Source organism: Pipistrellus hanaki (assembly GCF_964339955.1).
Source record: "Pipistrellus hanaki genome assembly, chromosome: 9".
NCBI classification, from domain to species: domain Eukaryota; kingdom Metazoa; phylum Chordata; class Mammalia; order Chiroptera; family Vespertilionidae; genus Pipistrellus; species Pipistrellus hanaki.
The window spans coordinates 59755988-59774339 of NC_140511.1; the positions used below are offsets into that span (position 1 = coordinate 59755988).

General features: G+C 45.3%; 1 protein-coding gene across 1 annotated transcript in view; it reads right to left on the bottom strand.

Moving 5' to 3' along the window:
- The window catches only part of LGR4 (leucine rich repeat containing G protein-coupled receptor 4), a 98462-nt gene extending 80437 nt beyond the window's left edge, over positions 1–18025 (bottom strand). The window contains exon 1 of the mRNA XM_084893602.1: positions 17290–18025. Coding sequence (XP_084749728.1) covers positions 17290–17483 — 194 coding nt within the window. The 5' untranslated portion in view covers positions 17484–18025. The remainder of the gene's footprint in view (positions 1–17289) is intronic.
- Positions 18026–18352: the final 327 nt, after the last annotated feature.

Consider the following 18352-nt stretch of genomic DNA (forward strand, 5'->3'; position numbering starts at 1 on the left):
ATCTCACCTCAGAGACTCGGTTTCCTCATTTAAAGAGGGAGACCAAGTCTAAGATTTCTCAAGACTCTAAACTGATCTGGTGTATCTGTCATTGTTGAACTAACTTAAGACTCACCAGAGGTTGCAAAAATAAATAGTACAGAGAGTTTTTTCAACCTTCATCCAGCTTTTCCTAATGGCAACATTGTACATAACCGTAATATACTAGTAGTTCTGTGCATGAATCCGTGCGCCAGTAGCTTGCTGCCCTGCCCCCTCCTGTAGCTCCCCGCCACCCACTGGTAGCTCGCTGCCCCACCCCCTTGCTGATCCCTAATCCGGTCATTACGTGGTCGGTCATTACGCTTCACGGCATAATGACCATTTACATATTACATCTTTATTATATAGGATTAGCTAAACCGGAAAATTTATGTATTAACTAAACTTCAGACCCTGCTCTTAACCCACGACTATACGCACTCATTTTCTTAAATAACTTGTATGGATTCATGCAACCACCATTAAAATCATGATAAGAAACTGCTCCATCACCACAAAACAAAAACAAAAAAAAACAAACACACACACACACACACACACACACACACACACACTCACACAAATCATGGGAATATCACTCCACTTGAAACAAGCCCTGGGCAGAATGAACACCTTCAACTCCTCCTGACAGAAGACTTTCAATTCCTTGAGGAAAATAGGCACTTTCAATTCTATAACCTTCCATATAGAAAATGAAACAGAACTCCCCATAATGTTGTTGCTGTGAAGTAAAAACATGCTCTCAAGGAAAATGTTGCTCTCATCTCCATTCCTTGCTTTAGGGGCTCTAGAATGCAACTACGCCAATAGTATAAACCGACATCCTTTCTCCGGCTTAGCACCCGTTTCCAGTCACCTGTCCTCCCATCTCTAACCCTAGCGACCCCTGTCCTGTTCCCTATCACTACAATGCTGTCATTTCTCCAGTGTTCGAAATGGCACCAAACTGCTGGAAGACCTCTTGAGGTTGCCTTTTTCACTCAGCATAATAGCCTTGCGATCGACCCATGTTGTTTGTTGTCTGTATGAAGACTTTGTTCTTTTATGGCTGTATACGATGCCAGTGTATTGATGTCCTAGTGTATTATGTTGTATTGATTTTATTACTTGTATGTTTTAACTAAGTCACCATTATGAGGTGGGGAGAAACTTTTTAAATTTTGTTTTGCCATTGCTTAAGCTGAATTCATATTCCAATAGATATTGACTGATAACCTTAACCGGTAATTATCTTAACCATTTCCTTCAAGCCTCCCCTTACTACCCTACTTAAATAGCAAGCCCCCATCATTCTGTTTCATTTTTCTTGACAGTACTTAACATCACCTGACCTTATATATTTATTGTGTTTATTTTTTTAAATTGTCTGCCAGCACACCTACCCCACTTCCTACCAGCTAACCTATATTAGGGCAGGGACACTGTCAGATATCATTAGATATTCGTGTCCCCAACACTGAGAACAATTCCTAACACATAAAGCACTTAATAAATATACGTTGAACAAATGAGTTTAGTACTGACATTATCTTGGTAAGTAATCATTACTTTCAAGTTGAAAGGTTATTGATTCCATGAACCATTATACAAATATTAGTAGCTCTTAAAAAATAGTTTGAACCGATCAAATTATTTGTATGAAACCTATTTATTCACCTCCACAAATTAACCACTTCCTACAATTTCAATAAAGCACTAGGCCCATCAAAGACTGAACAAAAGACAAAGGAGAAGTACTGGAAATATTACCATCTGACAAGTATCACAAGTCAAAAATCTTATTAAATGGCCAAGGGTTTACATAATCAAAGAAAAGACCATCTACTCAGATAATGGGCTGCTTTCTGCTTCGTTTTGTTTTTAACCTACTCTGGAGGGCCACCAATGGATCTGGGCAAGTCATTCAACTAAATGTTAACTGGTTTTGTTCCCTGCTGAATGGAAAATTTCATCAGATCAACTGTTTTCTACCAGTTCTTAAAAGAAGTAGACTCAGAAGGGAAGAAAGGTCTGAAAGATATTAGCAAGAACGTGGTATTATGATTTATGTAATTGAAAGGCTTAGCAAATAATAAACAGATATCAGTCTATAAACACATACAGTTCAAATATATGTCCTTTGGAAAAATGGACTTTTTGTTTCCCCCATGGAAAGACCTAGCCTTTATGATGAGTGGCCCATAACACACACAAGAGCCTCAAGACCACAGCACCAGGTGAACTCAAGATTTAGAAGAGTCCAAATCGACATTCTGAGGAGCTGAGAACACTTGAAGCAAAAGCCAGAACAGGTGTAACCCCTCCAGAACTAATTCCTCATCTATAAAATGAGCAGTTCAAGATATCCTTGGCGGGCAAGACAGATGAACGCCTACATCCAGAAGGAGCTCTAAAGGACACTGTCCTATATCCCACTCAGCCAAATAACCCTGGTCTGAAAAACCAAGATCCAACACCCCACCCACACCTCCTTTTCACCTGTGTGCCCTCACCACACATGGCTTCTCCATCTCTAAAACGGAGAAAGCATCAGGGCTGTTGGGAGTATGAAAGCGATGATGCATGGACAGCACTTCACATAATGCCTGATCCTCAACAACTTGTTTATAATTAGCATCTAAGTTAATAACACGATGACGGCGGTGGTTTATCTGAATGGTAAAACCGGCCACGAAGAAGCTCTTCGTGACAAATAATAAGCGAAAGGAAGAGGCAAAACCCTTCCAGGAGAAGACAACCTTTAGGTCACCAAGTCCATGGCCATCCAGGATGGGGCTGGCTGTCACCAGGGCATTCAAAATCAAAACTGTGGCCATGGATTCCATCATGAACAGCCCCTGCTGCTAAAGGAAGGAACACACAGATCCCAACAGGAACCCATCCAGTCTGTAAAATATTAACAGTTTCATAAACATCAACTCACACAATCAACACAGTGTTCAAATCAACTAAAGTGTACCAACTAAACTAACACCAAGTTGACCAAATGAAATGCCTTGGGGGCGGGAGGGGGGGTAAAGACTCATGGGTGATTCACTTTTATGCTGACTTCCCTATAAAAACATCTTCAACAGGAGAGGCAGGAAATTCCAGTGAGTGGAAGGGAGAGCAAGCTATATGGAAACCATCATACTGCACACTCGACTTTTTAATTGGCTTCAGGGTTTTGCTTTAAAGAAGCACATTCAGAAATCTCCTTAGGAAACAGGAAAGCGAGCACACGAACGGATCTGATCCTCACATACCACCTAGGTGAATCCCACCAAAGAAACGGCCAGCCAAAATGCACGACTGACGTTTTCCCAACGCAGGAAGAACACTATTCACATCGAAAATTATATGAAAGCTTTTACAAAGAGGTGCAAAAAGAATCTAAGGAGAGGAACTTCAAAATTCTGCTGTGAATAAAAGACAATTCTGCACAGTGACTGGATTTTTGCAGATCGGTTACTCTCCAGTCAAGTCAGTCTCCCACTGGATACACATGTGTTTGCTTTTTCAGGATGTTTTCTTTTCAGGTTTGTCCTCCTCACCCAATAATAACCTGTAGCTTCTCACCATTTCCCTTCTTATTGCACCTTTTCCTCTTCTGATAAACTCTGTCAACTACCCAAGCAAACGACAAACAAACTGAACTCATGAATTTTACAGACCAACCACCGCCCAAGAGCTGTGGAACCACGGAGCAAGCTGTTTGCTCAGCTGTGAAATGAGAACCATGCCAGAGACCTAGAATGGTTCCTGGTGGAAATGAATTAAAACATGTAACATGCCCAATAAGCAAGCAGGCCTAGCAATTCCTCATCAAATTTCCTTTATCTATCTTTCTTTCTTTCTTTCTTTCTTTCTTTCTTTCTTTCTTTCTTTCTTTTTTTTATTGATTGATTGGAGAGAGAGAGCTAGAGAAACATCAATTTGTTGTTCCACGTATGCATAGATTCATTGGTTGATTCTTGTATGTGCCCTGACCAGGAATGGTACCTGCAACCTTGGCATAGCTGGATGATGCTCTAACTAGCTGAGCTACCCAGCCAGGGCCAAATTCCAATTTTTTATTTTTTTTTGAGTCAGACTTTCCAAACATGATTACACTAATAACTCAAAATTTCTTCATTGCAAGCAAAATACTCCACACATTGGGATCATTTTTACAGGAGTCATTGGGGGCACCATAGTAACTGTCAGGTAGCAAAAAAGGGGACTAAGAATTCTACTCTTTGAAAAGTACAGACATAGTTATGAAGGTCAGTTAAGTAGTCAGTTAAAAACAAGATGGAACATCTAAGATTAAACTAGTTAATTTAGGATAAAAGTATAAGAGCACAAAAAGAAAGGGGAGAACCTCAAATACTGGACTCCTTTCGGAAGAATCACAAAACCTAAAATTTAAAGATATGACCTTGCAAGAGCCAACACATTTGAAGGAAAGAGCTGCAAAAGGAATGACTGTTATGAGAAAGTGCAAAAGACAGGCATTTTTAACACATTGTTTTACAGCCAATGTGCAGTATCGATACCCAGCAGCATCAAAAATACTTTCTCAATGACATGCATATATACATTTAAATATTTGGCTAGATCTGGTAATAAAACAGGAGCTGGCTTCCTTTTAGATAAATCATTAACTCCTGTCAGGCCAGCCAGCATGACTTATTGACAATGAAACTAGAAATTCAGGCTGGGGTAACTTGAGGGTTGGAAAGGGCCCTGATGACATGAATGTCATTCCTTCTTCTGCAGAAGTCATGAATCTTCTCAGCTTCGGATGAATGTCACAGGATTTTGTTTTCTTCTCCTTCTGAAATACCACCTCAGCCAGGGCAGTACCAGGGGCAAATTCCTTTCACACAGAAGAAGACCTGAAAATGACAGCAGTTGATGGAGCCCTCTCTTCCACATTCTTGGTCCTCTCTCAGGCACACCTACTCACAGGCCTCCACACTGGGGATGCCGATGCCACAGAGCTGAGCGGGCATTAATCCTCGCTGAACTGAAACCACGTCCCAAGGGGAAAGCTGGTTCCAGCAGCAAACACCTTGGCAGGGCAGTGCAGTGGTGCCCAGCTAGCATGGGAGGGATCAATTGCTATCTCTCTGTAACTGACAAGAAGATACACATAAAGGTAAATAGTCCTCAAGGCAGGGTCTATCTTCTTCATTCCCAACTTGTGTATCCATCAAACACACACCACATATCCAACCTGGGAGAATAGTATCCAAAGGGCATACAAACACACACACACACACACACACACACACACACACTCACTCATGCACACGCACACCCACACTCCCTTTGGTGAAATATATAATTAAGTAGTAAACATCACCATGGAAGCAGGTCATACAAACTTAATTCAATCTGGTATTAGGAACGTATTAAGCCCTGACCGGTTTGGCTCAGTGGATAGAGCGTCGGCCTGCGGACTGAAGGGTCCCAGGTTCAATTCCAGTCAAGGGCATGTACCTTGGTTGCAGACACATCCCAAGTAGGGGGTGTGCAGGAGGCAGCTGATCGATGTTTCTCTCTTATCGATGTTTCTAACTCTATATTCCTCTCCTTTCTCTCTGTAAAAAATTAATTAAAAAACAAAACAAAACATTCATGCGGAACACGAGACTCCCTTTCCACAGAAGGTAACAGGGCTTTGGAAAACACAGTCTGATTGCTAACAGCAGGGTCCGTGGTTAGCTCACAAACTTGCCAACCTACCATAAAGTATGAAGCCTCCTGCTCCCTGCCCTCCCAGCCTCAGACTGTTTGCAAAGGCCAGGAATGAAACAGTCCATATGTTTTCTTTGTTGGTGACATGGCTATTGAAAGCAAGGCCATGGTAGTCTCCCTGCTGAGGGACTGGGTCACGCTATTCATGTGTAACCAGGCAGATGTCAAGATGGTAATGGGAAAAACATTCAAATTTTTCTTTTTTTAAAAGAAAGCCAGGGGGAAAAAAAAATGCGCAACTGTATTCCAAACACTTGGCCAATCTAAACAGGTTGTGAGCATTGCTCCATACATTAGCTGCTGCTCTGAATTTAAATTCGTTTTCCAAGCAGGTCCGAATCAAAACCCAGAAGAGTTTTCCCAGTTTCCGAGGAAGTTTTAACGGCGCTTACCATACGTGCTGTATAACTTTTTCGCAATATGAAAGATTTTAAGGAAAAACATTTTCATTCTAAAATCCTTTTAAGATAATAAGCTTTTCTTCTTTATCCACAAAGCACAAGCATTAGTTTCAATATATATATATATATATATATATATATATATATATATATATATGTGTGTGTGTGTGTGTGTGTGTAAAGAATAGACAGGCATCCAATAAAATATCATGTTCTAAGTACTTAGAAGGAAAATTCCCTCTGAGCTATATATTCCTAGAAGTGAGCGATGGGAAGACACACAAACACAGCTAGACTGCGGGTCCTGAGTCAATCTTAGCCTTCCCCAACATGGAACGTGGCCTGAGGACCCACAGGGATCTCTCCTGGGCAGGAGGATTCCCTAGAGTGAGTGTGTGTAAGGAAAATCCTCCGTGTTCCCAAGTCTGGGAAGCGGGAAGTCAGTCTCTAAAGACCTCACCAACACAGTCTGGGGTCCTCTGACCTTTTGATGGGAGAAGAAACACTGCTTCCGTGAGGACAGCATCTTGCTACCCAACCAGCCATCTCAGGAAAGCAGCGCCACGTCACAGAGACCCCATGCCAGAAAATGAGTGCGTTCCCCTCAGCTCTTACGGTTTCTCCAGAGACACATACCCCCCCACCATCAGGCTTTCTTGTTAGGAGGGGAATCATACCACCTCTAAGAAAGTATCTGGACAGAAACATATACCCTACTCTTTCTGCCCCAGGATCTTTATGGTTTTCTAAATAAAATAAAAAAATCTGCCAGAGCCGAAACCGGTTTGGCTCAGTGGATAGAGCGTTGGTCCGAGGACTGAAAGGTCCCAGGTTCTATTCCGGTTAAGGGCATGTACCTTGGTTGCAGGCACATCCCCAGTAGGGGGTGTGCAGGAGGCAACTGGCCGATGATTCTCTCGCATCGATGTTTCTAGCTCTCTATCCCTCTCCTTTCTCTCTGTAAAAAATCAATTAAAATATATATATTTTTAAATCTGCCAGAGCCCAGTCGGCGTTGCTCAATGGTTGACAGTCAACCTATGAGCAAAGAGGTCAGTGTTTGACTCTTAGTCAGAGCACATGTCCAGGTTGCAGGCTCGATCCCCAGAGTGGAGCATGCAGGAGGCAGCCGATCAATGATTCTATCTCATCAGTGATATTTCTATCTCTCCCTTGTCTTCCTCTCTGAAATCAATAAAAATACATTTAAAAAAAAATTCTGCCAGATGAGTAGCTCTTTTTCATTGGCTCACCTGTGCTGTTTACAAGTGGGTGCTCACCATCACTCACAGAAATCATGCTTTAGAGGTTCCTACATGTGAGCCTTGGAGATAAAGCCAAGCTATCTTCTTGCAGATGGGAAAGCCACTGTCCTAAGCGGTTAAGAAAAAGGTCCAAGCTCACACATTTAGGAATTCAGGGGTCTTGACTCTTTGTCACACTTTCAAAAACAAAACCATTTTTGAAGGCCTGACCATAAAAATATGCCTATAAAAAGAAGACTGGAGAGTAGGCAATGACATAAATAGCTGGATTCCATGACCATGGACTCAAAATGACCTTGGAGAGAACAAAAGGCCAAGAAGAAAATTTTTCTTTATTACAAAGATAGGAAATTATTAAGAATTTTCCCTAAAAATCTAATCAAATGAGAAGAACTAGTAGAAGGAGCTCAGCAAGGATGAAAACTGGTAATAAGAAAGATAAATTACCAAATATCAGTTAGTAAACCCATCAGGTCTAATCTTTAAAACAGGATACTAGGCCAAGGCCGGTTTGGCTCAGCGGTAGAGCGTCGGTCTGCGGACTGAAAGGTCCCAGGTTCGATTCCGGTCAAGGGCATGTACCTTGGTTGTGGGCACACCCCGAGTAGGGGGTGTGCAAGAGGCAGCTGGTTGATGTTTCTCTCTCATCGACGTTTCTAGCTCTCTATCTCTCTCCCTTCCTCTCTGTAAAAAAAAAAATCAATAAAATATCTTTAAAAAAAATAAAAAAATAAAACAGGATTCTAAAATATTTGAGATGTATAAATTTATTTAACATCCCCCTTCCCCCCATTTTTTTTCTTTAGAGAGAGAGAGAGTGGAAGGGAAGGGGAGAGAAAGAGAGAGACATTGATGTGAGAGAAATAGTATCGATCAGTTGCCTCCCACACGTGCCCTGACCAGGGCCAGGGATGGAGCCTACAACCAAAGTACGTGTCCTTGATTGGAATCGAACCCATGACTTTTCAGTCCAAAGGCCAACGCTCTATCCACTGAGCCAAAGCAGCTAGGGCTAGCAGTCCCTTCTAAACTCTGATCAAATTATGAGAATTCTATATATGCTTCAATTGATGTGAGATATGGAGAGCTTGAAGAGGACCCGACAGGCAATGCTCACATTCAGAAGACCAGATTCATTTAGGGCCTAAAACAGAAGTGCACGTGACGAGCCTCCAAAAACATTAAGAACCATAAAGGTGAGTCCACGCTCTTCGTCTCTCCCCCACCACCTCAGAAAAGGGTGGATGGGCTTTGGAATACTGCGTTCCCAAGGTGTAAGCTAGTCAAAGGAGTGCGCTCCCCTTCTCTGGAGAATTCTTCCACAAGAAAGCAGCCCTCAGAGATGCTCACACACGGGAAGGGTGACAATCTACAAATCAGCGGCCACCAGGGGTCTTCCTCTCCTGGGGAAATCTAGTCCCCCAAGCCCTTCGCACATTATCCACAGAAGTTTTCTGAGGGTCTCGAAGCATGAGCCTTACCCCTTAGGAAAATGGGAAAAACCAGGGAGTTAATCAACATCCCAGCTCAGTGAGTTTGAGAAAAGGCTGCTGACTTGGAAGCACACCACCTGTCCTGCACCTTCAACACAAAAAATGTGAAGAGAGTGAGAATTGAATAACATCCATCTATCGTCCTAGGACAACAGCTCTCCTCAAGCACTTCAGGGAGTTTCGATGTCACCACGTGTACTAAGATACTCTGCGGTCCACCCTGAGGGCTACAGTGGGGACCTCACAGCCTGAGGGCAGTGGAGAAGGGAGACCAGAAGCAATTCCAGGCCCGTCCCCCGGCCATGCCCAGCACAGCCTCCAGGTAAGGGCCCCATCTCCCTGCCAAATGTGTGTCACTCTTCTCAGGAGGGAAAATGTTGCCAAATAAAACTTTTTCAATATACTGGACTGGGGAGAATCTAACAGGATGCTTCTGGGTAGTGGGTTCTAAAATCTGATTTGAATATAAAAAATACTTTGTTGTGCCCAGCTGGGTGTGGCTCAGCGGTTGAGCACTAACCCAGGAACTAGGAGGTCACCAGTTCGATTCCTGGTCAGGGCACATGCCCAGGTTGCTGGGGTAGTGGGCTCGATCCCCAGTGGGGGGCACGCAGGAGGCAGCTGATCCATGATTCTCTCTCATCATAAATGTTTCTATCTCTGTCTTTCCCTCTTTGAAATCAATAAAAATGTGGGTTTTTGTTTTGTTTTTTTTAAATATTTTGTTGTCAAGAGTGCGTTGATATTCAATGGTCACCTTTATATTTAAAACTCCATTAAAAAAAAAGGCTATATCCTTCTAGCATAAAAATAAAGGGGAAAAATACTGGCTAAAGGGGCTTATATAATTTTTATTTATACTGATTCAGAATACTTAAATAAAAATTAAATATGAAGGATAAAGGGCCAGTAAATAACTTGTAAAATATTAGATTTGCTTCCTTCACACATGCTTCCTCCGCACAGACAACAGACCAGCCTGGGATCGAAACATATACCCATTCTTGGCCCAGCTGCCTCCCAAAATATCTATGGTTTACATTTCCTTACAAGGATATTCTCATATTCCAATGGACCAACATGTCGCCACTGGGGGGTAGAGGAGTGTCCAATGCTTTCCCCATAAGGCCTTTCAGTACAGAAAAGCTAGAACTACAAAAATATATATAATTTTTAAATGTTCATTTCCTGGGTCATTAGAAGGGCATTCCTGAACTTTAATCACTTGTGTCTAAAATAAAAAATACATAATGCCAAGTTTTGCCATATGCTTTTTTGACAATTAAAATATGCAGAGGTATCAAAACATGCTCTAATGGCTGGAACACGACACAGAATACTTCATAATGCTTTAAGAATCTTGTTAAAAATAGTTCCAGCCATATACAAAGTTGAATAACAAATATTTGTCTATGGGTAGGTGAATGAGAATATATACTTCCATAATTCCATCTTGCCATTTAAAGGGGGTATCTGAGTACTATGAACTATAAAATCATGATCTGTCTCCGGCTAAGACTGATTTCTAGACTCGACTCTGAATCCACCCAATTTCAGACAATAGAGCTGATACCTCGCCTACAGTTTGAACATTAAGCACTTAAAAACACAGACACAAAAAAAAAGCAAAGAAAGGCAGACAAATTAGCCATTGTGTAAGAGTACTGGTTTGCTAAATGCCCTAGATTTTTCTTCTTCACTGGCAGAATTTAAAAATAGAGCATTTTATTATCCTCAATGAAGCTTAAAAAAAAAAAATTACAATTCACTGCAGTTGGGGGAAAAGAAAAAAGTTATCCATGTTCTTGTACACATAGGAAAACAAGCTTTTGAAATTGCCAAAAACATGAAGGCTGAGGGGAGCAGTTAAAGAGCGAGCTGTAGAACGTATTTGTAGAGCTAAAACCTTGAGATTTAACTTAAAGAATTAAAACAGCTAAGCTGTCTTATCAAGAACACTCTAAGTAATATTAGTTATTTTTTCAGAGAGAAGGGCACACTTGGCAGGGTTTAACATTTAATCCAGGTATTCCAACAAAAATTATGCTTTATGTAAATTTGTAATTTTCATACAGGAAAAATGAGAGACAGTCTTAGAAGAATTTCAATAACAAAGCGTTCTTAAAACTTTACTTTGCTTAATAATCTACACAAGATTCAGAGAAATTCAAAGCAGTGGGAGACATTAGCCATCATCTATTCCAATATCCATTTTTTTTTTTATTGATAAGATAATGAAAATACAAGGATAGGCACCACCAGAGAGACCAGGAACCAAAATCCAAGCTAGCAGGCTGTCAGAACATCCCACTACTATAAAGATGATTAAAATAAGAATTTGAGAGATAGGCTGACAGAGGCCAGGAAAATGCCTAAACTTGCCTGGATCCACCTACCGGTACAGGACTTTGATCTCCCCTAAGAGATTAAGTTGTCAATGTTACCTTACAACTCTAGTGCTCAGAGCCAAGCGCCTGGGCAATACGTGCTTGTGATACCATGACTGCCATTAGCATTCAGCTCAACTGGAAATCATTAAATATTCGTGGTTACCACACGCCTTATGGAACTCAGAATGAGGGACTTACTGGTTCAAATCCTAGGCATTGCTCAGACCACACCCAGCACAGTGCTGCCTTGAGAGGAAGTGAGTTCCCCATTCAGTGGAAATATCCCTCCAGCAGAGCTGGCCAACTGGAGGTTTCCTTGGTGGGTGAGAGTCCAAGATTTAGGCACCTAGACTTCACTGACACAACAGAGAGGATCCTAGAAGTGTAAATTAAATAGAAATAAAACTCTTGGCAATAAGATCTGTTAACTTCTCATTTTAAAGTGAGGAAACCAAGGTCCGGAAGGGTTGGGTATGTGGCACTCAAGGTCACCCCGTGTGATTTATTGAGAGATCTAGAAACTCGCTCTCCATCTTCCCAGCAGGATACTCTTTCCCCTCTTGCAGTGAAAGAGAACCAGGTCCCAGTTTGTAAAATAAAGGATCTATAAGATTTCATATATTGACCTTGTTTAGAACCAAACTCACTTGTACATCTCCAGAAAGACACACCACACAAACTAAGCTAACATTGACATTCACAGATGGGCATTCAGAACTCAAGAAATACCAAAACACTACCATCAAACAAGGTATAAACATTTGGTCACTAACTACTGACCTGCCAGGAATACAGCAGGCATTAGAGGAAACATAAAATAAAATAAAATAAAATAAAATAAAATAAAATAAAATAAAATAAAATAAAAACTTGAAATGATACCATGAAAAGAAGAGAGGTTTTTGGAGGAGTGAAAAATACACCTTAGGAAAGAATCTGAGATGATGCTTGCAAAAGAAGGAGAAAAAGCAAGAGATTATTTAAAAAACACACACACACACACACACACAAAAAAAAAAACACAAAAAACATTTCAAAATCCCATCAATTTTACACAGAAAGCTCAATAACCTGCCTATGGAGAGGATACACACACTGTGAAGGTTGAAGAGATTATGACTAATTATATGGAAGTGAGGACATGGAGTACCTTCTTGTACAGTATCCAAATTACTGAAACTGGGTGATTTTATTTTCCAAGTGTTAAGCCATACCCACAGGAAACAAGCAGGGCTATTCTACCCTATTAAAGCGCCTTAGCTAGGCATGCATTCTGCAACAAGTCTCCATGGCAAACTTCCTAACACACACTCCTAAACACAAAGAACTCCTCCTCCGAGTGAGCGCTAACAAATGGGCTTGTGCAACTTCAACTAGAGCGATATTCTGCTACTCCTGGGATCTTTCCGTGAGAGGATCAGAGCATTATCCTCACCTTGCCACGCTAAACTTGTGTAAGAATTTTAAAATCGGCCCTGCCTGGTTTGGCTCAATGGATAGAGCGTTGGCCTGCAGACTCAAGGGTCCCGGGTTCGATTCCAGTCAAGGGCACATGCCTGGGTTGCGGGCTCAGTGGCCCGGTGTGCAGGAGGCAGCTGATCCATGATTCTCTGTCATTACTGATGTTTCTATCTCTCTCTCCTTCTCCCTTCCTCTCTGAAATCAATAAAACATATTATTAAAAAAAAAAAAAGAATTATAAAATCGTAGAACTCCTGGAAGCTATAAGCAGCCTTCGATAGAATCTAGTAAATCCAATTCATTTTTCAAATGAGGAAATTATCATCAAATGAAAAAGAAGAAGGAGCCGAAATGGGTTTGGCTCAGTGGATAAAGCATTGGCCTGCGGACTGAAGGGTCCCGGGTTTGATTCCGGTCAAGGGTATGTACCTTGGTTGCGAGCACATCCACAGTGGGGGGTGTGCAGGAGGAAGCTGATCGATGTTTCTCTCTCATTGATGTTTCTAACTCTCTCTCCCTCTCCCTTCCTCTCTGTAAAAATCAATAAAATATATTTGAAAAAAGAAAAAGAAAAGAAAAAGTAGAAGGACTTGCCCAAAGGCCAATCATTCGGTGGCATGGTCCAGACAATGATCAAGGGCTCAGACCTACCACGGTCTCCATGAAGCCAGAGAAACAGCCTTTGTAATCTTAAGCCTGCACACCAGACACAACCTCGGATGTGGAAATCTGTGCTCCAGGTCCACATTTCTCAAAGCCTGTGGCAATCACACACATACCAGTGTGCAATCCCCTCCCTACCGCCCTCGTGACTTCATCTCTTTCTCCCCGGATCAAGAAATCCTGGAATGTAGGCGATTAAGAGTGACCTTATGCCATAATACAGAAGGAACTGTCAATCCTTTTGATCCAATAAACTTTGAAATGTGAATGCCAGTAAGAGCACTTCCTTTAAAACACCTCAGGGTCAAGTGGGACAGAGCCAGTGCGTTGTGACACAGGGCTGAGAACTGCCGTTGCAAAACAGAAATAGTCAGTACAGGTGCAGCAAGTGGTGGGAACACGGGAATCCCGTCAACAATGCCGAGGATTACTGTGGACTCTGCCCCCAGCCTCAGATTAAGCAGCTTTCAGCAGGAGACAGACACTGTTAGACAGAACAAGTTTCAACGGGCCGAACAGAGGAGAAGCAGGTATCCTCTCTCCGGGGCCTTCTCAGATCTGGACAAAAGACTACACGGGGAGAATGCTGAGTTGGGCAATCGCATGTGGGAATGGCATCTCAATTGCATTTCCCAATTCTGCCCCTCGGTGTGGCCTTGAGTCTTTATTTACCCACTGCAGCCTTTTTATTTTTTACTTTATTTATTTTTTATTTTATTTTATTTTTTAAACAATTGAGGTTTGGTTTTGTTTGTTTGTTTGTTTTGTTTTTAATATATTTTATTGATTTTTTTACAGAGAGAAAGGGAGAGAGATAGAGAGCTAGAAACTTCGATGAGAGAGAACCATCGACCAGCTGCCTCTTGCACACCCCCTACCGGGGATGTGCCCACAACCAACGTACATGCCCTTGACCGGAATCGAACCTGGGACCTTTCAGTCCCCAGACCGACGCTCTACCTCTGAGCCAAACCGGTTTCGGCCACTGCAGCCTTTTTAAGTGCCTACTGTATACCAGCTCTGTGGACTCCAAAGCGGGGAGGGAACCCCTGGTCTCAGTCAGTCCTGAGGCCTCCGGAGTGGGATGCACACACCGCTGGGGGAGGGGAAAGTACACCACCACTGAGGAATGAGGAGAAAATAAAAGCACTGGGGTGAATAACCATCAGTCTCATCTTTTTAACTTCCATTTTGGTGCTTGTAATTTCATGTGTAATGAAATTGGCCTTGATGAGCATGCTCCAGAAACTCGGAATCTGCGAACTAAACTTTGGGAACCATGGATCTGGCCCGTTGGTGTGTAACTGCAGCCCACTTAAGCGGTGATGGGAGAGCAGATTGGGAAAGAGACCCCAAATGAATCGAATGTGTCCTATAAGCTGGGCCTGTGTGGATCAGTGGTTGAACATGGACCTATGAACCAGGAGATCAGGGTTCGATTCCCAATCAGGGCACATGCCTGGGTTGCCAGCTCCATCCCCAGTAGGCGGCATGCTGGACGCAGTTGATCAATGATTCTGTTTCATCACTGATGTTTCAATTTCCCTGTCCCTTCTTCTCTGAAATCCATAAAAACTTACTTTTAAAAAAAGAAAAAAAGATCCACTGCAGTGTGCAGAACCACAGCACCTGCCCCTTCTCAAGGTGGCTTTTGAAAATCACTGGACTCGCTGGTTTCCCCAAATGCAAACCTACTGCTCTTCAGATGGGGTGTTCATATACTACATACTTTTGAGAGTGAAATGAAGAGCATTACGTAAGTAAGGCGTTATCAAGGTCTACAACCACTCTATAGGTTAAGGTGGAAGAAGAAAATCAAACACACTTGCTGCAGCTCAGAAAGTGCTATGCCGATGCTAGTTCAGACAATCTAACCTGGACTGGTGCCCATTATTCTTCTCTTTCCCGAGCCATGAACAATACATTTTGTAACACTCCAGGTTGAGAAGATAGCATTTCACGACCTGCAGTGAGCTCTAAAAGAAGACGCCTGATGCTTTCCAGAGAGGAGCATGCTCTCATAAAAAATATGCTATTTCTTTATGGTTTTAGGTACTAATATAAAACAGCCCTTTTCCTTATAGGGCAAGAGTACTCATTAAAACTCCAGGAATCTGCTACATAAGGTCTTTACAAGGGTCGAAACAGTAAAATTATGCTTTTCTGACGGAGGTTTCCGGGAAAGACAGCTCTCCCGCATGAGTTACCTGAACGTTTCAAGAAGACCTGGGAGAAAAACAGCCCCATCCTCTGTACCCAGGTCTTGCCCTGATTTCTCTTCACTCCCCCTTTCCCACTTAATGTGCCCTTGTGGGCAAATTAGCCTTCATTGCAAAGTCAATTTTTTTTCATTGAAAAGTTAAAACTTCAGCATCCTGAAGGAAAAGAGTTTCAAATACCTAACCAACACCTGAGACGGGGGAAGAACTGAGAAAGGGGTGGGAGGTCCCTGAAGGAGTCAGCTTCCAAGGCCACAGGCCTATCCATCAATACAACCCCGTTTCCAGAGGGCAAGCAGACACCTCCCACCTCCCACCTGGAAACTCAGCATTGCCTCTGGCTGGCAGAGAAAGGATTTCTTCACCGGGTCTGTCATTCCTCTCAAACTGCCTGTGTCTAAGCTCCTTGCAGGAGCCATAAGGTGAAAAGAAATTCCCTTTACCCAAGCGCCTCTCAGTCCCTTTCTCTCTCCAACAGTTCTTTCCAGATGTTATCACTCCACTGGCCCCGCAGACGGAGAGCAAGAGCGTACACCTAGCCCTGCACTCAGTTACCTTCTTCTGCCTCTCCTGGCGGCATGTGCCAATGCCACCCCCCAAGACAGATTTCAGACACCTCTTCTTTGCTAAAGGGCCTGTGTGAGGAGGGAGATTTTAAGTCTGAACCATGGGAGTGTTTTCCCAACCGCAGGCAGCTGGAAAGGGAAACTCTGCTGCCTACAAGATAGCAGAACACCGGGGCCTGCCTACCTTCCCAATGGGGCAGAGCATAGGTGCTGGAGCTTTTTCCTCCAAAATCCTGTCCTCCAGGTTAGAATTCCTTCTTTAAAAGGCCTCGCTGGGTAAGAAGAGCATTTTCACCACGAGAAACCTGCCATCTCCCCCTCCTCCTCCTCCTCCTCCCCTGTTTTGGCCTCGCTCGCCTGCCGCTGGCTCCAGGCTCCCTGGCGTCTGCTGCGGAGGCCGGAGTGGACCTGGCGGGAGGTGCCAGGTCGCTCTACCTGCAGAGGCCGAGCTGGAGGGAGGTTTGCCCTGAGGTGCAGGTGTCTCTTCTGCCCACACGCTGCACACGCCGGAACCGGGAGGCTCCAGGTGCTGACCCAAGAAACGTGCCTGGGTCTGTACACTCCGGCCAAGTTCGAGAGTTCTAGGCGCCCTCACCCCTGCCGATTGCAAACCTCTAGCCTGCTGAGCTTTGGGGTGGGGGGTGGGGTGGGGGGGTAGGGGGAAGAAAGACGGGGAGGGGAAGGGTGTGAAAAGGGAAAGTCTCCTGAAAAGGCTGCCAGGGGCAAGTGTTTCCAGATTCCTCCTCGGCCCCAGATCCCCACCCAGATGCACTTGGGAATTGGGGGTGGGGGGAGGAGGGGTGATTGTGTCCCGAAAAGTCTAGAAGACGAGCTGCTCGCGGCTCGCACACAGACTGGCCAAGTTTGGAAAGCCCGCGGCGCCGGAGTGGGTGCCAGGCACCCCTCCACCCCCTCCACACACACACACACACACACACACACACACACACACACACAGGTGACGGGCGCCCCCTCCTCGGACGTGATGGGGGGTGAGCTGGGAGAGCCCGCCTCCCACCACCCCCACCCCGTCCCCACCCGCGATCCCCTTCGCCCCGCACTCACAGCGCTAAGGTGAAGGCGCTGAGCCCCTCGGGCACGGCCGTGAGCCCCTTCCCGGAGCAGTCCACCCGCCGGTCGCCGTCGCAGCTGCAGGGCGCCGCGCACAGGGCCGGGGCGGGCGCCGCGCCGCTGGGCTCGGCGGAGCCGCGCAGCCCCAGGGCGAGGAGGCACAGCAGCCGGAGCAGCGGGCCCGGCATTGCTGCGGCGATCGCCTCGCCTCCCGCCGGCCTCCGCTCGCTCGGCGCGCTCTCCGCTGCCCTCCGACGGCCCCGCCGACCCCGGGCGGCCGGCCGGTCGGCCTGCGGGTGGGAGCCGGGCTCTCGGGTCTCGGTGGCGGCGCGGGCTGGGCGCCTTGCCTTCAGCAGTCCGCGGCTCCGGAGGGTCGCCCTTCCCGCTGCTCCATGGACGCGCGGAGGCAGCCCAGCTCCCGCGGCGGCGGCGGCGGCTCAGGCCAGCCGGCCCGGCCAGGCGCCACGGCCGCTGCGGAGACCGCGCTCTGCCATCGCAGCCGACCCCGGCCTCCCGCGGCAGCCGCTCCTCAAGGGCGCGGGGCGCAGCCTGCAGCCATGCCGGCCCCTCGCCCCAGCCCCCGCCCGTGCTCTCGCCCCGACAGCCCCGGCGCTTTCTCGCTTTTTCTCGCCCGCGCTCTCCCCGCCGCCGCCGCCGCCGCGGCTCGGTCTCCTCCCGGCCTTTTTCCCTTCTAGGGTTGCACGCTCGGGTTCTCAAGCCCCCAGCCGCCCGGTTATGCAAATCGCTTAGGTACATGCAAAACGAGCCCTTCTCCCCGGAGCGCCATTGGCCCGGGGAGGTCTCGGGCTCATTACTATGCAAGAAGGGTGGCCGCCATTGGTCCAGAGCGGGGCCAAAGGGGCGTGCGTATCGGGCGTGAGTGACAAGGTGGTGGTGGCGGTGTCGGTGGTGGTGGTTCAAGGCAAAAATCCCTGACTTGGCTCTATGTGTGCGGCAGGTTGTGGGTTGAAGGTGGAAGAGTAGAAAGACGTCGAGTCGCGGTTTTTCTCCCTCCCCCACCCATCTTCTTCCTCCCGCAGAAATCGGATCCCTGCAC